General features: G+C 34.3%; 3 protein-coding genes across 6 annotated transcripts; 1 reads left to right on the top strand and 2 right to left on the bottom strand.

Moving 5' to 3' along the window:
• Positions 1-793: 793 nt before the first annotated feature.
• LOC110661711 (transcription factor PHYTOCHROME INTERACTING FACTOR-LIKE 15) lies at positions 794-4,525 on the bottom strand. The gene is made up of 8 exons (XM_058139945.1): positions 4,245-4,525; positions 3,023-4,151; positions 2,851-2,943; positions 2,698-2,763; positions 2,520-2,585; positions 2,012-2,431; positions 1,303-1,397; positions 794-1,214 (listed from the first exon to the last, which is right to left on the bottom strand). Coding segments are annotated over exons 1-6 (1,749 nt in total). The 5' UTR covers positions 4,247-4,525; the 3' UTR covers positions 794-1,214; positions 1,303-1,397; positions 2,012-2,038.
• Positions 4,526-7,208: 2,683 nt separating this feature from the next.
• On the bottom strand, positions 7,209-14,347 carry LOC110661647 (meiosis-specific protein ASY3). Of its 4 annotated transcripts, XM_058139941.1 has the most exons (12): positions 14,199-14,347; positions 13,415-13,490; positions 11,342-12,922; positions 11,104-11,230; positions 10,373-10,513; positions 10,210-10,273; positions 9,943-10,092; positions 9,795-9,853; positions 8,883-9,017; positions 8,150-8,241; positions 7,500-7,587; positions 7,209-7,417 (listed from the first exon to the last, which is right to left on the bottom strand). In XM_058139941.1, the coding sequence occupies exons 2-11, from the start codon at positions 13,445-13,447 to the stop codon at positions 7,516-7,518; spliced, it is 2,454 nt and encodes an 817-aa protein (XP_057995924.1). In that variant the 5' UTR covers positions 13,448-13,490; positions 14,199-14,347; the 3' UTR covers positions 7,209-7,417; positions 7,500-7,515. The 4 variants fall into 4 exon arrangements, 3 of the variants coding, with proteins under 3 accessions (XP_057995924.1, XP_057995918.1, XP_057995920.1); XM_058139935.1 differs by having other exon boundaries at positions 7,209-7,587; XM_058139937.1 differs by lacking the exon at positions 14,199-14,347 and adding an exon at positions 13,913-14,189 and having other exon boundaries at positions 7,209-7,587.
• Positions 14,348-17,193: 2,846 nt separating this feature from the next.
• On the top strand, positions 17,194-21,645 carry LOC110661712 (protoporphyrinogen oxidase 1, chloroplastic). Its single transcript, XM_021820427.2, has 9 exons — positions 17,194-17,710; positions 17,892-18,077; positions 18,200-18,284; positions 19,031-19,178; positions 19,266-19,346; positions 19,457-19,628; positions 20,368-20,527; positions 20,661-20,764; positions 21,140-21,645. The coding sequence occupies exons 1-9, from the start codon at positions 17,309-17,311 to the stop codon at positions 21,437-21,439; spliced, it is 1,638 nt and encodes a 545-aa protein (XP_021676119.2). The 5' UTR covers positions 17,194-17,308; the 3' UTR covers positions 21,440-21,645.
• The last annotated feature ends 1,885 nt before the right edge of the window (positions 21,646-23,530 follow it).

Below are 23,530 nucleotides of genomic sequence, written 5' to 3'. Positions count from 1 at the left end.
GATAAACGGAAATTCTACATTTTTTAAAGGAAGTAATATAAATTTACACCTGAATAAGATATTTATGAATTTAAATCATTATTAACCTTCTCCTTGGAAGTGGGTAGAGCAGGGCCCTTCGTCCTTGAGAGTGCATGATGTACCAGAGTCTTGGTGATGGTGGCGGTGGACCCTGAAATATTCCGAATGTTTTTATTTGGATTCTCAGTTGGAGACTGCAGAGCTTGTTGCCAAATAGATTGCAACAAAATCTGAAACCTGTTCACGCCATCTCTGGGTGGCGAAGACGACTGTTCGAGTGTGATGTGTTTTAAATTCAGAGTAATTAAAAATAAATAAAGAAAGAAAGAAAGACGGACCAAGACCTCATGCTCATTTAGGATTAAAAGCCACCAAACCCTAAACATTTTTCTATTTTTCTAGTTGCACGCATTTCTTTATTTTCATTTATTTTTCTTAAAAAAAAGTGCTTAAAAAAAAAAAAAAAAGAGAGAGAAGTGCCTGAACTCTGACATAATAGTGGAACATCTCTTTAAAGAATAAAGAAGTCAGATTTCCTTTAAAAAAGGCTTGCTGAATTCCACTCCACCATCTACCATGGGAGTGTTAGAAGGGATGTAAATTCCAGGCCAGGTGAATATCAAAGCAAATTATGAAAGCTAAACAGACCGATATGTGAAGATTGAAAGGATGCTGCAATTAAAGGTGAGAAGGAGTTTATTAGATTCAATATTTAAATTTAGATTTATATATTTATTATACATATATATATTTTAATTAAGTTTATATAAAATTTATATAAAAATTTAATTTAATAATTATAAAATTCATTATCGAAATCGAGTTTACATTATAGATACACCAAAATTCCAAATTGAAAAGAAGTCTTCACACACCCTATTTTATTCATAAACCCTAATGTTTCCTTCACTCGGTTGATTCCCATGATAATGTGCAAATGATCGAGCAACAACCTTGGAGAGATTATAACCACTTGGGCAAAATCCAGCCCTCAGCTGGTGCCTGGTTGGTGGTTTTCAGAAGTCTTGATCTGATTCGACTGCCTTAAGTTCGATGGTTGAATGTCGCAGAAGAGAATATTGTTGAGCAGCTCCAGGGTTATCTTGTGATGATTCAATTCAGGCTATAAACAAGAAAACGCGTAATTCTGGAGATGACTCTAGTCGATCTTATTAAGCACAATCAACTGCATCCTGCATAGATTAGGGATAGTGATGAGTCTTCTTTTCTTTGTTCTTTCCATGTAAAGAAAACATGAATAAAAGTCAAACATATACGTACCCAGGAAAGTGGGGTGCAGGTAGCCCAGTATTGGCTATCATTATCAATGGAATCAGATTGAAGAAAGTTTGATGATGGGGACTCTCTCATGTCGCCTGTATGATAATAAGACGATCAAGAAATGGAATGAATGAAAAAGTATTCAATTCAATTGCCAAATGCCTCATTTTATTATTATTAATTTTTTTTTATCAACATTGCACTTATCCAAAATTTCTAATATGCAAGCTGTAGAATAAATATTCAAAATTCTTTCCTTTTTCAAAAAAAATATTATTCTAAAATCACTCCTAATATTTTAATAAAGAATTTAAATTTCTATATAAAATAGTATAACTTTTCATGCCATAATATTAATTCGTTCGATTGTCGTAATTTTATTAAAGGTGTATATTTTTTTTATTCGGTGTATTCTTAAGTAATTAAAAAAATTAATTTAATTTCTTTCAAACTTTAAATTGTTGATTTCAATTATTTTAATTTCATATTTTAGTTTTATAGTTTTAAAACTATAAAGTCTCAATTACAGTCAATTAAAAAAGAAATGAATAAATTGTTTTTTCTCAGCTCACTACAGTTGTTTTTCCTTCTTGTTCTTCGTTTGTGTTCAGGAGAGATACTTGCTAGTTGCTAGTATGTTTCTAATTAAACATATCACTACACGAGGAAATAAAATACATATGGCCAGATAGTTCGTATGTAAACAAACCTGAATTGATGCTTTGGATCTTTGAGCCTACCGCGTGTTGCTCGTTTCAGAGTTAATGTTCTGAATGACTGCATCCTTAGAACTTAATGAAGGAGCAGAACCAGAGCGCATAAGTTCCACGGGCGTGGCCGCTCCAGAAGTAGCAGATACAGGAACTGCATAAGTGGAAGGCCATCCAGCAAAAGGAATGAACGGTACCAGTGACAATGGCATAGGTAGTACCTGACGTGCAGGAAACCCAAGCATAGCTGAGTTTGAGAATATCGCTGGGCTGCAACCAACACCCATAGGCATTCTCATAGCCATTCCTAACCCCATGGTGGAGAAATGAGCAAAATTTGTTGCCTGCATCTGTATGTGTTGCATTCCAGTTGGTACAATCATTGGAGGCATACAAAACCCGGTTCCCTGTGACATTACCTGCTTCCAGGTATCTTATTCAGGTTAATTATTATACGATACGATGATGTGTTTCAACTTGAAGAAAATAAGATTTATACACACATGCCTGTAGTTGAAGCTCAAGGGTCTTCAGATACTCAATTGCCTGGTCAAGCATTGAAGCTATATCCACCTTCGGACCACATAGAGCAAAAGATGAGCAAAATTTTTTTTCGGAGAACAGGAGAAAAAAAAACAGAAAAAAATTTTTTTTTCTCTTTAATCATGTACATGGCAATATATACCTTGCTGGAATTAGGTATGAGAGCTTGCAATGCACGCATCTTCTTGGTGATCTTATCTCTTCTTTTCTGTTTGATACGATTTAGAAGCGCTTAGTTAGGTTTTCTTTTCTTTTCTTTTGGTGGTGGTGGTTAGTTCGTTTAAAATAAACTCACCCTTTCAGACTGTTTATGAACTTCTGAACGTCTTCTTTTGGCACCTGCACGAGCAGCCGCTGGTTTTGGCACTTGTTGATCTCCCTCAGCAATCTGTAGCAAAAACATCAACGTTCGTAGTACATCATAAAATAGGAAACAAAAAGACGAGCTTTATGAAGTCCTATCATACTTCGCTTGGAGACGCCATCATTTCCTCGTCTTTATTTTTCCTCCTCAAAGAAGAATAACTTATATCATTTGAGGCCCCCCGAGAGCATATTGAAGTAGCCGCAGCCAATTGATCTTTAGATTTTTCTCTATCAGGATTTCCCTTTACCGTATTTGCTGGTAAGCTTGAGGTTGAACTAGGAAATAATTGGTCTTCGAAACGCTTGCTTTTAATGGCATTTTTTTGGACAGGGGCTTCGGATAGCTCATCTGGGGGTGACTCGTCCGAAGGATTACCAATCTGCTGTGTCTGGTCTGTTTTAATTGTGACTAGATCTTGATGTTTGTGGATATCTTTAGCACTTGTTGAACCAATTCCTGGCTCCAGTGCTAGTGCTTTGTCACCTGCAGGAGTTTTATCCTTGTTGCTTTTTAAATCCTGAACTCTTAATGAACTTGGACCAACTGCAGATTCTGTTGCACCTTGGTGCTGGTCATCGGCTTTGGAGAGCACTCCAGGTCTTAAGAATAGGGAGAAGTTCCTTAACCCAAAATCTTTATCAGGTCTTGAATTAAGCTGCTGCAAATTCGAGTTGGGCAATCTACCCATTGAAGACATATTTAGGCTTCCAATCGCAATTGATCTACTAATTGAAACTGAGGCGTGGCATTGCTGCAAAGAAGACTCATGTAACTGTCCATTCTTAGCTGTTGTAAGCTGTGGAATTTCCACTGGAGATGCATTATTTTCCAGCTTCAAACTTTCGTCTTTGCATTCGGGTACTATTTGAGACTCTGCGAGATACTCATCATAAGTTTTATTTCGGGGTGTTTCCAGACAAAAATTGAAATTGTTTTTGTAGAAACCGGGAAACAGGTGATCAGAATGGTGATGATCTTGTACAGAACGCTTATGCTTGGAGAGTTCCTTACGATCTGGAAGATCCGTCAAAGGAGAATCATCCAAATCCAGCACAGAATTCTCAGTTCCCAAACTTGGTCCCTTTGAAGTGTAGGTTTCTGCAGCACGAGTCTTAGCATGAGGTTCGGTAGAGTGAAGAGAAGAGTAAGTTATGCATGATGGACTATTGGACCGTCCACGCATCAGAATCTGACCATTTTCCCACACCAATTCCACAAACTTATCAGCCCTGCGTTAGAAATGCAGTCAAAACAGCGCAAATACGCACAAATAAGCTAAAAGAAACAGGTTTCTATCTATACATGGTTTACAAAAAACTTACATGGAAGCTAAATTTGCCAAAACACGACCGGTGGTGATCCTAAAATGGGTTGAAATTGATACAGGCTTTCGTCTGTGATTGAGATGAACAGATTATATGTTTTTCAGAAATGGTAAATAAACGGACGAAAATTTTCTCAGTTAGATTATCGTTACAGGGATTCCAAAGCATTACCCTGAAAACATCTGTAAAAGATGTTTATTCCATTCTCGTCTTTTTTCTTTATAGAGGAGATTAAGAACAGGAAAACAACAATAACAATGGTTAAGGACAAGGAAAAGATAATAGCCAAAATCGTGACACGATCTAAATGGGGGCTTGCGTGCTTTTTGAGGATTTCTAATTAAATTGAAGAGGATATTGAATTAATTAGTATATTATGAAATTAAATTTATTTTATTATTTGAAGAATTAAAATTTAAATTAGAATTATATTAAATTAAATTAAAATTAAAGTATTAAAATCGAATGGAATTAAATTTGAAAATTAAAAAAAAAACTAAAATCATAATAAAAATTTTTAATTTAATTTTAATTTTGAGATAAACTCCGAAAAAAGGGGAAAGGTGGGCCAGTAAATAAGGACAGAGTAACATACCCTGGTCCAACCTCGACCAATCTAATCACAAAAATCAACGTCAAGGCCATGGTTGGTTTCATTTCAAACGGAAATCCCGACAAGACCAATGACTTCTCAGACAATTAAGAAAATAAAATTTAAAAAAAAAAAAGGAAAAAGATTCCGACATAGCATGGGTGAGATTCATTCAGAGTAAAGGTGTGCACAAAATTTAAGCACGTCTAATGCTAATCGACCATACTATAGAAATTAGGATCCTAATTGTCCACTGATTTGCTTACGTATGATATCAGGATAAATAGTAACCATAGGCTCACCGATCAGGTTAGTAGGACCCACAACTTTTCTCCTCGCATGCTCATCACTTGATAAACCGTACCAGCAGCATTAAATTCTTCAGGACCTATTTGATTAATTTCTTCTTTCTTTAAATAAAATTACAAGCAAAATTAATCACAAGGGAAAGTAAAGCTTCAAGAGGAGAGTATGGAGAGTTCTTTAAAAGCTGAAATGATATTTTATCCATTGTAAGAAAATCATTTTCATCACCAGGCTTCAAGACTGAAGCAGAAAGCGACATTGCATAAACAAGGAAAGCCTCAACACAAGAATCCACATGTGACCACTCGAAGAATTTCAGATTGTCCACGTGGAGGATAGGTCATGTTTCTTCGATTAGGCACTTTCATAGAGGGCCCACTTCTCAACGTCCAGTTGAAATCGGACTATGGACGTAACCACTCCCATGGGATTTCAACCCAGGAGAGAAAAAACTCTTTTGTTTTTGCCTAAAATGTCTCCAACGCCAAAGATCAAATGAACAACTTTTCTCATTAAGGTAGAAGAACAAAAGCGTGCACTTCACGTGGCACCCCTTTGGCGATTCACGTGGCTCTTTGTTTTTCTGTCTGCACTTTTTTTCTTGGACTGGATAACGAAACGTAATCACAGTCATTCCTATTCCAACAAACAGATAGGATTGTTTGCCAATGAAATTATAAGATCAGATTGCCTCAATTGAAAAGAAAAATGGAGCCCCACCACCAACCCATTGAATGGTGAGCATAGAATACGACTTCATTTTTTCTGAGAGAAATAAATAGTAACATCCAGAAGAAATGGACTGTTCTATCTTTGCCCTGATGCTAAATTGTCGAAAACCATGATCCACATCCTCCACAATCTGTAATGTCATGTATAACGTAGGAATGTCATGCCTGTTCGTGGTGAATATACTTCAATCTTCTATGAAATAAAGTTATAATCCCAGCCGCAATAAAAATTGAATTAAATTTAATTTCGCATTTTTTTTTAAATTTTTTGCTCATCAAAACAATATAATTCAGTTTCTCGGTTTGATAATTCAATAAATCGGAGAGCCTGTTGGTAAGCGCTTCGTCCAGTATCAGGCCTGTGTAGAATTACGTCGCTTGTTCAATTTCGATTAGTATTGTTAGAAAATTTTAATTTTTTTATTCGGCTATGAAGATTAAATTTTTTTTTTTTCTTTTAAAAAAGTGAACTTATATATCCTCAATACTATGTCGTTTTGTGTTTTCTGCTTGAGGTAGGTGAGTCACAGGACGAAGCTGATGCTGATGCGACGTTATTTTAATTATTAAGTTCAAGGTCCTATTTTAAAATTATTAAGTTCAAGGTTTCTTTATCTTCTGATTGTGTTGATCAAAGTGTTTGATTGATGGTTGATTGTTGAATTTGACTGGGAAAAATGGAAGTGTTTATTGTTGATTGTTTCATTCTTTTATCTTTAGATTGTGCTTATCTTGGTTTTATTTGTCCTTGCTTTGTTGGGATGAAATGAAAGTGTGCCTAAATTTGATCGATGAAATCAAAATTAATAAATTGATTTATTTTAATTTAATTTGGTTGGATTTTTGGTAATATATATTTTAACTCTTTGATTCAGTTTGTTCCAAATTGAATTGACTGACTTGTACATGAGTTTGCAATTGGTTAGGTGAACTATTTAAAAAAATTGAGTGGAATCTAGGACTTCTTGAAAAAGTCTCGCATATCAATCTCGCTTGTAACTACTTGCAGAAATTAAAGGCCACCGAAGTGCCTGATCTTCAAGAATTCCGTACAAATACCAAAGTGAATTTCTTAGTTTCACTGGAGGATTGAAGGATGGAGTGAAATATGGATAGTTTCATGTATCAAAAGCGTTTATTATCCTTGTCCTTCTCCAAGACTTCACCACAAATGAATTGCTCACAATTACTTGAAACAATTAGATTACTTATAATTACAAAAAGAAACCTAATCAACAGGAAGCCCACAGGGATGCCACGCAAAGAATTTTTTTTGGATAATAACATCATTAAGCTTGTTATGAGTGGAAATGTTCGTTCAGTGACTTGGACTTTCACAATTTAACTAATCTGAAATTACATACAGATAAGAGATATACATGTTCCCATCTATTAGTGCCAAGGCCCCAGTTGCCCACGATTTACCATGCGCTACCCTTTTTTTTCCTCCCAAGTGAATATTTCGGAAGCGGACTTCTGCAACTCTTACATGGTTTTTACTCATCAAAAGTAAATATTGTTTGGATTCACATTGAAAAGGTCTGCATAACGAAACGTAGTGAATAAGGACATCACACTTTACAGGCTTCCATCTAAATCTGGACCAAGTCCCGTCACACTAACCAGTAGTTGAATCGTTTCAGCCCAGATTGTCCTCATTCAAACACTCAGCTATTACATGTCGCAATTGAAGCATCTTTTCCCTTGCCGACTGCAACAAATGTGGACAATAATAAAGAGCGTGTTAGATATGTAAGCTTTTCTTCCAATTATAATACCTAAAATAGTACTTAAGTGCAGTAAGTTATACGAGCATAATCTTAGACAATAAAGGACCCAACCATATGTATACAACAATTGAGCCTTCACCCCAAACTAGTTGGGATCAACTACATGTATCTTTTTTTGCCAGTCAGCTTTTTTAGGCACCAACCATATGTAAGAAGTGACTTAAATTTAGAGCAATCTAAAGGTGTTGATGTAGAGGATAAAGCTCTACAAGATTATGTACAGTGACAAGTGCTAATTCAGAAGTTTCTATATTGAGCAAAGCTAGTATGTGAGATCCAGGAATGAAGCTTCCAACCACCATGTACACTATATCGTAGACTTCTGATCAGCATCTCAACATCATGCATCAGAACATTGAATGCCAACTATAATGCAATATTTCCAGAGAAGCAGGAAGCCAATATACTACAGTGTGCCACACAATATTCTTATATGCTAGGAAACATGCCATTACTTCATATAAACAGAAGCAGAAAACTTGCCTTGTGCACGGCTGTGATTCTTCTGTGTGCATCACTAAGCTGTGTTTCAGCTGCTTCTTCCACCTTCATGAAAAGCTTCTGGTGCATTGCTTCTACAATAATTAGGTAAACTAAAATGAGTTTCTGTAAATAGTGTTGTCTTCATTCTATCTCATCCAGTAATTCCACCATATCATAACTTTATACCACATCAATTAATGCAATAGTTACTAGATGTAGTAACTTTAACACCCCAAAGCGTAACATACACACCATACTTATATTTTTGTTTTGTTTCTAAGCACAAGAGAAACAACGTACATGCATGTCTCCAATCTGCCATACCACAATCGGTTGACAAAGTCAATGGAAGTATTTTATCCTTGTTTTCCAATCCCAAAATCATTTACATAGAATGAAAATTTTGCAAGTCAACTTTTTTATTCCAAATATTTATGTGACTAATTTCAAAACTTCAATGGAATTTTAAAAAAAATCCCATTAAAAGGTTTTCTGATTATTTTATCAAACCGAAATCTCAAATATCACATATCCATAAGTCCCAACTTGATTGTATTTGTATCTCTCTCTCTCTCTCTCTCTCTCTCTCTCTCTCTCTCTCTCAAAAATTAGTGATTATTTATTAAAACAATGCAATAGTTTAAAAAAAAAAGCAGATGAAATAGTCAAAAGAATTTCAATGATGTATTTGTGCTATCAACAAATATGTTCACTATAATAAAAGTTGGCATACTTTGCTTTTTCACAGTTCCCTTCAACTCATTATGGTGCATTTCTAGCTCTTCAACTGTTCTTTTACAGTCGTGGAGATGTTGGTGGATATCTTCTTTGAATTTATCATGTATCAACTTCAGTTTTTCTTGTTGCTCTGTATGGAAAAAGAATAACACTAGTAAAATAGAATACCAACCATTCAAGCTCCAATAAGAGGAAGTCACTGTCACAATTAATTGATCTTGCCAAATTATGACATAACCGCTGGAAAAATTAAGGCATTGAAGACATGTCTCATCCTTGGTTAAAAGCTGGACATGAGTCTGAAAAATCATATGTATAAACAAGCAATTCATGTACAATAGTGTGGGAACCACCATCAGATGGAAATCATTTAAGTTACATGAAATCTAATCCATGAATTTATATCAGTTGAGTTTGGAACTGGTTCCAAGTATACAAACACACACACACACACACACGCATGAATATAAACAAGCAATTCATGTATGGTTGAGGTAAGCTTAAGAGGTCCATATCCATGGGTTTTCCAGTAAATTTGAGCGTCTTTTTCTCTGAAGATATTCTACATTTTGTCATTATTTGAATTGTAATTGTCTTGCAAGATGAGTCTGACCAACGAGAAGATTATTGATAGAAAATTCAAACTGTATCATAATTCAAAATTACCTAACAACTAAGCAAGAGAATTTTTTAGGCAGCCATGCCAAGCATTTGATGAAAAATCTTAAACTTATATGTGGTTGGAACATGAGATTTGATGGATTTCCTTTCCTTGTTTTGTACTCAAATAAATCAACATTATGGTGCTTAGCAATGGATGAACAAATTCAGACATCATCACCTCAATCAAAACAAATCATAATTAATTAAAGTTCATCAAACCATCCAGTCAATATAAATTTATTACCTTGTAATCTTGTCTCCAAGCGTTTTCTTTTTGATTTACTAATGCTTGTCAGCTTCCCACTAAGGCATCACGAAGATTAAAATATTAACATCTTTAATTGGACAATTGACATCTTTAATGAGTAAATCTGTCAATTGCAAAAACATACACATCTGTTTGGATTTGTGACTCAATATTCTGCAGTTGTAGATGTATATCCTCAGAAACAGACATCAAAATTTCAGAGGATTTCTTTCTAGTTACTGACTTCATTTTGTTTTTGAAGTTTTCTAAAGCCAAGACAAACAGTTTGACGACCCTGATAAACCATTATGTCAAAACAAAATCAAATATCAGGCACAAATTAAAATATAATGGTAGAAAAATAATCTACATCCAAACAGAAATTTCTTGTATTCCTTTATAGACAATAAACCTTTCCAATTCATTCTTTTGGCATTGTTCTGAAGGCTCTGGGCTCCAGTCACTTTCACCAGTACCTAATAATTTCGTACACAAGGAAAATAACAAATTAAAAAGGAAATATGATGACAAGAATATGTATAGCAGAAAGTAATAATATGTTAAAGTAGTTGTGCCTTTCGGAGAGGGTGAGGTGGAGACAAATTGGGGAACACCATTGCCTTCATGATTGCGAAGCCTTTTACTTGGATAAAGCGTGAAAGTGGATCTCTCAGCTGTTGCAGTTTCTGGAGATAAGGCATCTCTTTCTGTATGATCTGCAGACAGCAATTACATAAATCTAACTAACTGGATCGTTTGGAGGTGATAAAAAGAAACAATGAAGATAAGAAAATGGGTTGTAGCGCCAGTTTGGATTGTGCTGTTAATCAGGGAAATAGAATTAAACCCTAAACACCATGATTAAAGATGTCCATAGATGTTTAACTTGACACTAATAATTTGAGTATTAATGATTCAGGATTACATGTAATGCAATCTCTTCATGTGAGATGGGAAAAACTACGGTATACAAGTAAAGAAATTATTATGTTTTAGGTTTAGGATAGTCCTAATGTGCTCGGATGGATAGAGTGGATGAAAGTTTTTTACAGGTAAGATAAGGTAATGAAATATAAAACATTTAAACCTCCAAAAATCTTACTTCCTTTAAAAATCTTTCCTCTCAAACATACTTTAAAAGCCCATACCTCCTCCCAAGAAGCTGCAACTTAACTATACTGATAGATAAGTGCAACTTGTTCTAAAATTGGCCTTTCAAAAGATATTTGGCAAATAGATAATCACAGGACTATGGAAGATTATATATGATCACTATTATGGTCATTATATTCAACAACCGATGAACCTTCTTCAAAGCTTTTAGAATCCCCATCTTCAGATGATGATTCGGAAAGACCGTCTTCTACTTCTTTTCTTCCCGTGAGAGGTGATGACTTGTAGCACGGAGAATCTTTAAGTTCCACTGCATCATCCTAAAGTTTAATAAGGAAATGCAAAGGCATAACCAAATAATGCTCCAGATTGGAGACAATGCATGTACCACTAAACTATCGTAATGAGACCCTTGAGATAAATAAGGATACAGATGATTCTTTTTTAGTATATGGAGAATGACAATCTGCCTTTGAAGTCCGCAAAGTCCTGAAGCTGCGAATGTTTCCCAGAGTATATCTTCCCTCTGCTGGTGCAGGACTATAAATAGTCCGCTCTAATTGGTCAGTTTTTGGCGTTGAGCTAGGGGAAGAACTTAAGATAGGAGTATTTATTTTGAATGTCGGACTTCGGAATTCAAACTGTGGTTCCATGATATTCTTTAAGGAAGGACTAACAAAATCTTCCTTTTGAACCTCATTTTCTTGTACTGCTGGAATGCTAAAATCTCCTTGCAGATCCACCCTGTTTGTCCCTAAAGACTGATGGGACTCTCTACTTGGAGATTGATGGGAATCTCTTTCTTGGTCTATATTCTGCTGCTCAAGGCACTGTCCTTTACTTTGAGGCAAACAGCCACGAAAGTTTTCCATTTTATCACCAAGTGGTGATGCTTTCTCAGTCTCAGCATCTGGTAGAATTTTACTCCAATGAGTGGCTGCCTGAATCTCATCTTTATTTTTGTTCTCAGTGAAGTTAATCCTGCGGGGCTCAATGCCAGAACTCTTTCTCCTACCCTTATTTCTTGTGGATATTATGGAGCCACCACTAACAGCAACATCTCCTTTTCCAAACAATCCTTCTTCAAAGGTGAAGATATTCTTCTCCTTAAGTTTGTTTCTGTAACTGGATGATGGGCCAATTTTAGTCTTTACTGGTTGCACTTTGGTTGAAACTCTTTTTCTGGTCAGAGAACAGGTTATTGGTCTCCTCACAGGATGATCAGGATTTTCAGAATCAGTTTCTATGGTGTCTGAATTCTGTACAGGCTTGACAACTGCATCACAATTTTGAGGATGTATTTTCTCCTGCTTTACATTATTTGCGCCTGCCTCACGAGCCTGAGAATTAGAGGGCTGACTTCTAGGTGAAGAAACAGTTCCCAATATCTCACATAGTTTCATTCTCAAAGTTTCAGTTCTATGTTCTTTGTTATCGTCTGTCACTGCTTTATTCACAGCTACTTCCTGTGCAGTCACAAATCTAAATTCCTCTGCCCTCTGCGAGTTCCCATCCCTACCTCCCTTCCTTCTGTAGGTAAGTCCATCAAACTTCTTTTGCATGCTATCACCAGAACGCAAAACTGACATCTGGTGCTCAAAAAGCTGTACTGAATGTGTTACTGGTGCATCCTGTTCTCTGATAAACTTGTTCCTCCTCTTACTGGTGGCTGGTAAATTGGAAGTTTCTTTTGAAGAAGCAAGAGTCTGTGAAGTTGATGTTTTTTGGTGAAAGAATCTAGAAGTAATCCATGGGGAAGTGACTATCTCTGGAGCTTCAGTTTGTTTGCTTTCATTAGCACCAACAACACCTTTCCTCTTGTTTTTACCTCCAAGAGAATTTTCTTTCTTAGAATTTTTCGTTTCCAAAATTGATGTAGCAATAGCATCTTCCTTTGAAGCTTCAGATCTTTTCTTCACCTGTGAGTCTATCATAATTCCAATTGAAATCTTTCTAGATTGACAGGATGGGTGATGATTACTGCCAAAACTCCGACAATCAGTCATTCGATCCTGAAACGTGTTTTAACAAGGCATCAAGTATCTATTTACTATGTTGCAAACTTGCCTTGAAATTCCAATTGCATTCTACTGCTTGCTTGATAATCCAATGAATCTTAGAATGGTTTGAACTTTTCTTCCTTTGTTGATGAAGATCATAAGCTAAATTTAATTTCAAGGTTTTCAAAACTAACAAAATTTCACTGGTGAGAGACTTTAAAATTGCAAAACGCATGGAAATTCCAAATCAAATTCAACTATGTACAGCCACATGCAGCTGATCATTCGAAATGAAATCAACATTAATTTCTCCATAAAGAAATTTATCCAGATCAGCACTAAAGAAATCCACATATGAGCTGGACGTTAGAAGACACTATTCAGATTCAGCAGCAAATGGATATAATACATTGTAAACATGAATAAGAAACTCGGAACTGCATAACAATGAGGAATAATTTCCATAAGCAGCAAAATCTTAAGACAGGAATTTTCACTACTTACATCTTGTAAATTCTGTCTTGTATCAACCTCCATTTTGTGGTTTTCAGCTGAGAATGCATGAAACGGACGCCAGAAGCTACGAACCAGAAAAAGAACCAAATAGAAATTCAAAAGAGGGCTGATAAATTCATACCAAATGATAATAATAAAGGTTGGTTTAGTTGGTGGCAACAAAAGTAATAAATAACTAATTTTATGCATAATTTACAAATCTTCTACTCAATTAGTCATATTCACATGTTTGGATTGAGGAATGACAATATTTTTCACCAAAACTTATCACAGTCCATAGTACAAGATTCTAAACTTTAGTTACTTGGACAAAGTTTTCTCGCCAGCCAAGCAGAGTGAAATGAGAAAGAAAATGCAGAAGTAATGAAAAGTTTCAATCTATTCTTGATACACACAGATCGAAACTAGCATGTATCTTCACAAATTACCACTTATAAGCTCCAAAAATAATAATAAGAAAATACTCCAAACCCTAATAACCAACACCTGCTTCGCTGAGCCAAAATTCCTCATAGCATCAGCAATCTACTCATCAAATTAACAAGCATAAAACACCAAATTCGTCACAAAATTCAACTTCAAGGGACTTGAGCTTTTGAATCTCGCTAATCAGTCACCAAAAACGCAAAATCGGACGAAATACAAAGTGAAATTCAAAAATAAACTACACTGGCGACAAGCAATGACATGTTTGGATCTCGGTAAAGTGATCAGAGATCATGTCAAACATTTAAAATGAAAATTTATGGGAATAATAAGTGAAATCACGTACAAGTTACTTGGTAGAGATAATCGCTAGGCTGAATCAAAACTTCACACGATGTTTTTGATGGGAGAATCAGATAAAACTAAGCCTTCAACTACAGAAAGGGAGAGAGAATTTTGAAATTTTTGTTTCGTGATTTTGGAATACGATGAGGCGGGAAATGAAAAATGTGTACATGTAACGGCCTTCTAGTTCTAGCTTATTTGAGGTGCGCACTGCGCACAACTATAGCTTTTCGTTTCCGTTTTATTTTTAATATTTTTTTTTATAAAAGAATAATTTATATTAATTATAATAATATTAAAAAATAAAATTATCTAAAATATTTATAGCTAAAACTTAATAGTAAGGAAATAGTGTGATTAGGCCTCTCATTGTTAAAAGTATTTTATTGCTAAAATTATTAAAGATGTGTTTTATATCACTAAATATTATTAAGGATGAAGAAAATAGATTAGAGGCAAATTTTTTGTAATTAATATAAATTATTTATCGTGAATTCATATATATATTATTAAGGTAAATATCATATGCAGTCATTTAATTTATAAGTGTTTTCATAAAAATTATTAAATTTTATTTTTTTTATAAAATTCACTAAATTATAATTTTATTTTATAAAAGTTAATGTAATTAAAAATTAAAAATTTTTATATTAATACTTTAATATGTCAACTATTTTATAAAAAAAATTACTTTATTTTATTAATTTCTTAAAAAAAAATAAGGCGCATAAAATACATCTAGCTATCATTCTCTGTCAAATATCTCATCATTTTTTATTTTTCTTTATCAATAATTACTAGTTAAGTAATTTTATTTATAAAATAGTTGACAGATCAATAAGTTAACTTGAAAATTTTTAATTTTAGATAATAGTGACTTTTATAAAATTAAATTAAAATTCAATAAACTTTATAAAAATAAAATTAAAATTTAATAATTTTTATGAAAATATTGGTAAATTGAGTAACTGTATATTATAATAATTACTCTACATTGCTATAAATACATTTTTATTGATATTTTTATAAATATTACAAATAATGAAGAGTATTTTTAAAAATTTTAATATTTCCTTTCATTTTTACTTTTATATATTTAATAGATATTTATCTTAAATGTTTTAAAAATTATTTCAGAAGTTTTTAAAATTAAAAATGCATTCTGAACGAAGGGAAAATAGTAAAGGGGTGTTTGGTTTACCTGTTGGGTGCAGCTGATGGCTGATAGACATCCAAACAGATAAATTGTGGTGTTTGGCAAGCTTAAAAAAATAGAGCTGATAGTTGATGGGCAGCTGATATGATACCCATCACTATTTTTAGAATTTCTCATCGGTGATAGCTGATCTGATTTTATTTTTTATTTTGACCATATTATCCTTTTTTATTTAACTTAAAAATTAATATTATTAATATTTTTATTTTTTATTTATAATTTTAACATTTTGATTAACGTATTTCAACTTTGTTAAAATATTTTTTATTAATAACATAAAATATAAAATATTTATTTATATCCAAAAACTTAAAATTAATTATAAATTTTTCTATTAACAATAATAATTATTTTATGATTTTATCTATATTTTTAAAATTATTTAATTATCTTAAAAAAATAATTATTTTCTTATTTCAATAATAAAATAAATGATAAAATATAAAAGATTAATAATTATATATTTATTTAAATAATATAATATATTAATTTAATAATTATATATTTAAATTAATAATAAAATAAATAATATAATGTAATAAATTTATAATTTTATATTTATTTAAATAATAAAATAAATTATATGATATATACCCTTATTAGTCATTTCACATATTAAAAATATAATTTTACCAAAGACTTAATATAAAAATCATCACTATCACTTATCAGATTCAACAGTTAATCCAAACATGCCCTAAATAAAAAGCAATATGGAGAAAAAAGAACAAGGAAACCAATTCGGGCCAAACAAACAGAACCCTTATTTTCCCACGCCCCACTTTCTCTCTCCTCCCTTACGTAAGGTCCCCTTCCCGTTAGCTTTGCAGTTTCTCTCCCTCTCACGCAACATTAAAATTTTATATTAACTTAGGCTAAACGAGGGAGGTCAATGTGACCTTTCTTTATACTATGCATCTAATGCTTGCATGGATTTTTATTTAAATATTTAGCTGTATTAACATTATAAATATTCTAAATACTCTGCATTATTAAATTATAATTTATGAATATTTAAAATTATTTTACATTTTAAGCTGGCCATGAATATTGAATGTTCATATTATGGTACTGTATGGGTATAATGATTGAGTTGAGCCCGTAATAATTATATATCGGGTATTATGTAATGAGATTGAAGGTGAGCTGAGCCTTTTCAATTATGTGAGCTGTTGAATTGAGTGTGAATATGATCTCTCATCAAATTTGCCATTCAATTGAATTTTCTTTTGGATTTGCTATAGGTTTCAAAAGTATTTTTCTAGTCCAAGTCGTAATATTAGTCACAATCATAAGCTTTGAATTAATATATATATTACGATATATATATTTTAACATAACTATTTTTAAAACATAAAACATATGAGAGACATTAAAAAATTATATTGATTATATTTTTAAAATAATATATGTATATATTTTTATTTTGTAATAAATATAATTATAATGATATAAATATAAAATTATTTAAAATAATTATTTTATTAAAAAAATAAAATATGATAAACATAATTATTTTAAATTAAAAATATGATTAAAGATATTCCGATTACTCAAGCATATAATTAATGAATAATTGAATCAAATTTAAATAGACAGAGTAAAATATTTTATTGATAAAATTAAATTATGATTGTTGACGTGTAATCAATTTAAATAAAGGTAATTAAAATAATATATAAAATAAAATTTTATTGGCCGTGCAGTTCGCGTTCAATAAGAGGAGGAGAAAATTATTATTGATCCTGACCGTCCATATTTATACAAATATAGGCTGGCTGCACAAGAACGTTACCAATCCAAGATAACACTAACGACCGCCAGTAGTTGAAGTGATTGCATAGTAGCGTTGTCACGCTACGAAACGGCGCTACCTCTCTCTCTCTGAGTCCGCCATGGCAACCATCACAGACTTCTCTCTTCTCCGGTCAACACCGTCCCTCGTTCCCTCATTCTCCAAACTCAACCCCATAATAACCATACACAGACCTTTAAAACTCCGGTGCTCTATCACAGAGCAGTCAACTACTATTTCTTCTTCTAAGATCGGCGGCGAAGCCCAATCCAATGGTGGACATTCTTCCCCGGCGGACTGTGTGATTATAGGAGGTGGAATTAGCGGTCTCTGCATCGCTCAGGCTCTCGTCACCAAACACCGCGATGTTGCTGCCAATGTCATTGTCACCGAGGCCAGAGATCGAGTCGGTGGCAACATTACCACCGTTGAAAGAGATGGCTATTTGTGGGAAGAGGGTCCCAATAGTTTCCAGCCTTCCGATCCTATGCTAACCATGGTGGTACGTATCTTTAAGAGATAAATTTCATGATTTTCCAATCAATTCTTGTTTCATTTCAGTGATTAACTAACTTTTTTCCTGATGGCATTTCTTCATAATCTTGTGGGGATAGGGAATTTTCAAGGGTTTATCTGTACGCATGCTGTTTGGGTTGAATTAGTTGATTTTATTGTTATCATAGGTGGATAGTGGATTAAAGGATGACCTAGTATTGGGAGATCCTAACGCGCCGCGTTTTGTTTTGTGGGATGGGAAATTGAGGCCGGTCCCATCGAAGCCAACGGACCTGCCATTCTTTGATTTGATGAGCATTGGTGGGAAACTCAGAGCTGGCTTTGGTGCTCTTGGACTTCGACCTCCACCACCAGTTTGTCCTTTCTAACCATCTCATTATGAATATTATGTAATTAGACAATAATTGCAAATTTATAAGCGCTCTCATCAACTGTGTGTCTTCTCATAATCTTAAAACTTTGACAAAGGTGACAGGGACATGAGGAGTCAGTTGAAGAGTTCGTCCGTCGTAACCTTGGCCCTGAAGTATTTGAGCGTTTGATAGAGCCATTTTGTTCAGGTATAATGTTTTGGCATGTGCTTTTAACCAATCCCCCATATCTTGCATGGTACTTGTTATCATTTCGTTTAAAATTTTTTTATTTATGAATCAGTTAGGCTGGGACACAAGTTCATGTAAATATCTTTAGACCTTCCCATGAAATTTAAATTCTAAATGACACAAATTGCAGTCATTAAGCATGATAAGTGCAAGTGCTTTTCCCTCCCTTCATTGAACACTGTGATACTTGTATGATATGTATCTGCAAATTTTTTTTTTGGTGAAGTGTTTAATATGTATGATATTGTTGATTCATGCAAATATTGCAATGTTTTATTTTGGAGTAATTATGCATTTCTTGTTTGGTTCATTTAGGATGCATATGGGGAATCAAAATTTTCCTATCGTGAATTCACACAAATGACAGTGACAACGTACAACCATAGCATTTAGTGATATCCACTGTGCTTGTTTCTTTAAAATCCTTCATGTTTATGGTTTTATTCATACAATTGTCGATATGAGATGATGAATTTATGCCCTAAATGTGAATGCTAAATGAAATACAATGGTTTCTATCCAAATGACACCACATCAAGTTAAGCCAATTAGTTCCTTGCAATAAGCAAGCTCTCCCTGACTTTGCATTACTTAGCATTTCACAAATTGAAATTCTTGGAAAGTTCTGAAGGTTATAATACCATTTGTTATATATTGAATTGATTATGATCACTCGCGTGATATGAAATTTTTGTCATGTGCAGGTGTTTATGCTGGTGATCCTTCAAAACTAAGCATGAAAGCAGCATTTGGAAAAGTTTGGAACCTGGAGCAAAATGGCAGTAGTATCATTGGTGGCACTTTCAAAACAATCCAGGAGAGAAATAAAAAACCCAAGCCTCCTCGAGACCCGTAAAATTATCTAATTGTGTTGTGCATATCTGATTATCATTAATTGTTTCAGTTTATGTTCAATTCCTTAAACTTAGTATCTTGCAGGCGTCTACCAAAGCCAAAGGGCCAAACAGTAGGATCTTTTAGAAAGGGTCTTGCTATGCTGCCTGATGCAATTGCAACAAGGTAACACTTTGGAAGGAGAATTCTGTTTGGATGGTAGTTATCGTTCTTGAACATGATAGAAGTTCTTCCACCATAATTTTAGTCCCTGAATAGCTATGGCAGTGTTGCAGGTTGGGTAGCAATGTTAAATTATCTTGGAAGCTTTCAAGTATCACTAAATTGGATAACGGAGGGTATAATTTAACATACGAAACACCTGAAGGATTTGTTTCTCTGCAGAGCAAAAGTGTCGTTTTGACAGTTCCATCCCATATTGCAAGCAGTCTCTTGCATCCTCTTTCTGTATGTTTGTTCCTAAACCGATTTCAAATTTTGCCTTCTGTTTACTTCTCATTAGTGGAAAGCTCAATGGTGGATTCTGATCAAGCTCTTTTCTTATTTTAGTGTTTAATTTTGTGGATCTCTTATAATTTGTTCTTAGTGGAGGTTGCAATTAGTTCATGATGCAAAAGATTTAGCTTGTTGAATAAATAGTGCCTATAGGTTGCACAACTGGTTTAGCTATTGAATGTTGGTTTTATGGTCAGGAGTCAGGGCATGGTTTCAAGCATAAGCTCTAAATTTATCAGATGCTAATGGCCCAATGGGCAAAAGCAGCAATATTTTTGTTACTATTATTCGCATTCTGGCATACCTACCCATTGTTCACCCAAACTGAAGCTAGATTATTTGTTCGAGGTTTAATAGATTTTTTTTTTAATTATTTTTGTTGTTGACTAGTTAGCTTATAACCCACTGAGTCCTTCAAATTTGTTTGCTAGTTGATTCTAAAGGCATTTTTCTCAGAAATAATTCAGATACCACTTTTGCTGATCCTTATTGTCAATGTTCAATTTTAATAATTTTTTATTAAAGCATTAAAATATGTGTTGGCATTTTCTGACCAAAATATCCATAAAAGAGACAATTATTTTTTACTGACTGGTTGAGTCTTTATCTCCATTTCCTTTCTTTTTCCTTTTTTTCAATTAAATGTTTCTGAATTCGCAATTATGTTTTCCCTGTATATTCTTGTTTGCAGGCTGCTGCTGCAGAAGCCCTGTCAAATTTTTATTACCCACCAGTTGCGGCAGTATCCATTTCATACCCAAAAGAAGCAATTCGGACAGAATGCTTAATAGATGGTGAGCTTAAGGGTTTTGGTCAGTTGCATCCACGCAGCCAAGGGGTGGAAACCTTAGGTGAGTTTGTGTTAGTAACATTAACCTGTACCTAGAAGTGACCTTCGAATTCTGACAAGTAAGAACAAAATATTCCACTACCTTTTACTGAAAAATGATGCCGAACTTTGTTTTTGTTTTGCTGATGCCTCAGGAACTATATACAGCTCATCACTTTTTCCCAATCGAGCACCAGATGGAAGAATTTTGCTCTTGAACTACATTGGAGGGGCTACCAACCCAGGAATTTTGTCTAAAGTATGATAATTTGTTAAAGGAAAAAGGATTTGGACCTCGGTCAGGATTCATGAATGATGCTAAGCATAGATTTATTGACAGTGTCTTGGCAAGAAAAAAGACAAGTTGGTGTTGGGGCTGTTGACAAAATGTCCCCAATCCATATGATTGTACACCTGTGGTTTTCCCAAATTTAATTTGGTCCTCATAATTGCCACTAATATCCTCTTGTGTACTTTCACATTGGATAATCCAGGTCATCGATTGGTTAAATTTTGACCAACTTACTTAAGAGCATTGAATTATCATGTGTCTATCTAGTTCCTTCGTTAATTCTCCATTCTTTCTTTCATCTCTGTTCATTTTGTTATCGACACCTTTTCTTTTTCTTTACAGACAGAGAATGAACTTGTAGAAGCAGTTGACCGTGATCTGAGAAAGATGCTCATAAAACCCAATGCAAAGGATCCGCTTGTACTAGGTGTGAGAGTGTGGCCTCAAGCCATTCCACAGTTCTTGATTGGTCATTTGGATATCCTAGATGCTGCAAAAGATGCTCTGAGAGATACAGGCTTGGAAGGGGTGTTTTTGGGGGGCAATTATGTTTCTGGAGTGGCTTTGGGCCGATGCGTAGAAGGAGCTTATGAAGTTGCAGGTGAGGTGACCAATTTCCTCTCCCAGTATGCTTATAAATAGTGTCAGATTTTGGGTGATTTCTTATGGGATTTTATCCAAGGGTTCTATCGGGCTGTGGCAATATGAATAGTGTAGTTTCTCTGCGGCTGTTATGTGAAGTTCTTGAGTAGCTTACTTTGCAGTTGATTTAATTCTAGTTTTAGGCCTATGTTTATGTAATAATCACTCTTGGGTATTATTTTCAAATAGTAGTACTGTAATTGTAATTTCGCCGTTTCATAGAAGGATTAGAACCGTCCATCATATAGAAAAGATGTTCCGTAGCCTGTGGTTATGGGGAACACGCATGCACGCACACTATGTTTGGATTTTGGTTTGTTTGAGTCGTAAATTCGTGATATTGAATGTGTTCTTTATTGATCTATAGAAAATGGCAAAAGAGAAAAGGTTACATACTGGGATTAATTATTGCAAAATTTGGATAAACATGTCATAGTTCTCAAATCAACAAAGGTGAATATGGTTTGTACATAAAAATTTAAGGGCGCGGAGTGACTGCGAACATGGTAAAAAATTTTCAGTTTTTCCGGTAATTTTCTTAGGATAATTTTAAGTGTTGAAGAATATTTGAAAACACCAAACAATATCAATGATCTGAGAGTTATAGCCATGGCCCAAATCTGATCTTACCCGCGGCTTTCTAGCAACATGAGCAACCCTGCCTACTGATCACTGGGCGGGTTGGGCGGGTTGGGCTGGTCCCACTGTCCCATGCTTATTGCAGCTAGATATTGACTATGGCGAGTTAGTATCAAATGCATCTGATTAATTATATTGTGGGCGTCCCTCAGAAAGAAGACACCACTACAACTAGTGGAACACAATATTCGGCTATAGGTTGCCGTTAGTCAAGCTCTAGCCAATGGTCATGGTGAATTTCCCAGATGGCCAATATTGTAGAACTCTGAAAGTCGTCACGCTATCATTGTTTATTAGAGTTGTAGGGCCAACTCGGGAAGACATACCTGCTTGGAGAAATAAAAAGGCAATCTCAATTTTGACTGTTGAAAACTTGGAAGGCAAACAAGAGACATGATGGAAGGATTTGGTCCAAGGAATAAAAAGGCTGAGGCCTGTGGGGAAGGTGGAAAAAGTTTAATTGCAGTAACTTGAAGGCTGAAACTTGCAATAGAAATAGTGGGCTAGAGACCAAAAGGTCATTGGAGCAAGGGAAAGTCCCATCCAATGATGGCCAATCCAAGCAACAAAATTGTTGGGGTGGTGGGAGACATTTACTTTCTTTTTCCCTCGTTTGTTTTAATTCCAACTCCTCCTTGCTAACATTTGTCCGTATCTTTAGCTCCAAGCAAGATTTGCTGTTCCCCTTCACCTTAAAGAAACATGGATCTAATGAAGCATACATAAATTTGACACGTGAGGGAGACTTCGTTGAATAAAGAGTAAATGAAAGAATGTATCCATGTTATTTTGCTTTCTTGCTGTCTTGCCTTCCTTTTCCTTGTGTTCCCAACTTCATTTGATTGCATGTCTCCAATATGCTGCATCAGGATTTCTTGTATTGTTCCCTTCAGCTTAAAGAACACATCAGAATCTGAATTTGATTATTATCAGGATTTTTGATGTGCCGATCTAGTATGTATAAAGACATAACCATAATTACAACAAAAAAAAAATCTATAATTGAAACACTTGTATAGATTGTCAATGAAACACTTGGAAATTATTAACCTTCAAATTAAGGACAATAATTGATGCGATGTCTAATGTTTTCATGCATGTAATCCCATTGGATATATACAATGGATATATACAATGTCACAAAGTGCTTGTCAGTCTACGGAACAACATAGAGCCTGAGCATAGTCACCACTATCAATTCCCTTAATTATGAAACTGTACCAATAACTCCATGCGCGCCACGATAATCTCATCCATTGAACATAGATATCAGATTGTCTGTTCACTGTTTACTTCAATGCTGATGTTTAGAAAGGTCCCAAATTCCAACGCCATTTTGTGTCCTATTTGTCTACATTCATCTTTCTTCGAGCCCACCATGACATCTTCTTCTTACGTAGAAATAGATTAATTGTGGGTAATGTATTTTACAATAATTAATATATATAAAAA

This window comes from Hevea brasiliensis, chromosome 2 (genome assembly GCF_030052815.1).
Source record: "Hevea brasiliensis isolate MT/VB/25A 57/8 chromosome 2, ASM3005281v1, whole genome shotgun sequence".
Classification (NCBI taxonomy): domain Eukaryota; kingdom Viridiplantae; phylum Streptophyta; class Magnoliopsida; order Malpighiales; family Euphorbiaceae; genus Hevea; species Hevea brasiliensis.
Note: the sequence above shows the minus strand (reverse complement) of the source record. Positions and strands in the feature narration are given on the sequence as shown.

What these genes read in the sequence shown, in the direction of transcription:
- LOC110661712 (XM_021820427.2), top strand. Translation starts at nt 17,309, where the DNA reads ATGGCAACCATCACAGACTTCTCTCTTCTCCGGTCAACACCGTCCCTC. An exon ending in CCTGATGCAATTGCAACAAG is followed by an intron (nt 19,347 to 19,456) that starts GTAACACTTTGG and finishes GCAGTGTTGCAG; the next exon opens with GTTGGGTAGCAATGTTAAAT. An exon ending in ACCCAGGAATTTTGTCTAAA is followed by an intron (nt 20,765 to 21,139) that starts GTATGATAATTT and finishes TTTTCTTTACAG; the next exon opens with ACAGAGAATGAACTTGTAGA.
- LOC110661711 (XM_058139945.1), bottom strand. An exon ending in TTCATAAACAGTCTGAAAGG is followed by an intron (nt 2,764 to 2,850) that starts GTGAGTTTATTT and finishes CGTATCAAACAG; the next exon opens with AAAAGAAGAGATAAGATCAC. An exon ending in TCATACCTAATTCCAGCAAG is followed by an intron (nt 2,586 to 2,697) that starts GTATATATTGCC and finishes TGTGGTCCGAAG; the next exon opens with GTGGATATAGCTTCAATGCT.
- LOC110661647 (XM_058139935.1), bottom strand. Translation starts at nt 13,447, where the DNA reads ATGGAGGTTGATACAAGACAGAATTTACAAGAT. An exon ending in CACCTCACCCTCTCCGAAAG is followed by an intron (nt 10,274 to 10,372) that starts GCACAACTACTT and finishes CGAAATTATTAG; the next exon opens with GTACTGGTGAAAGTGACTGG. An exon ending in GGGAACTGTGAAAAAGCAAA is followed by an intron (nt 8,242 to 8,882) that starts GTATGCCAACTT and finishes TAATTATTGTAG; the next exon opens with AAGCAATGCACCAGAAGCTT.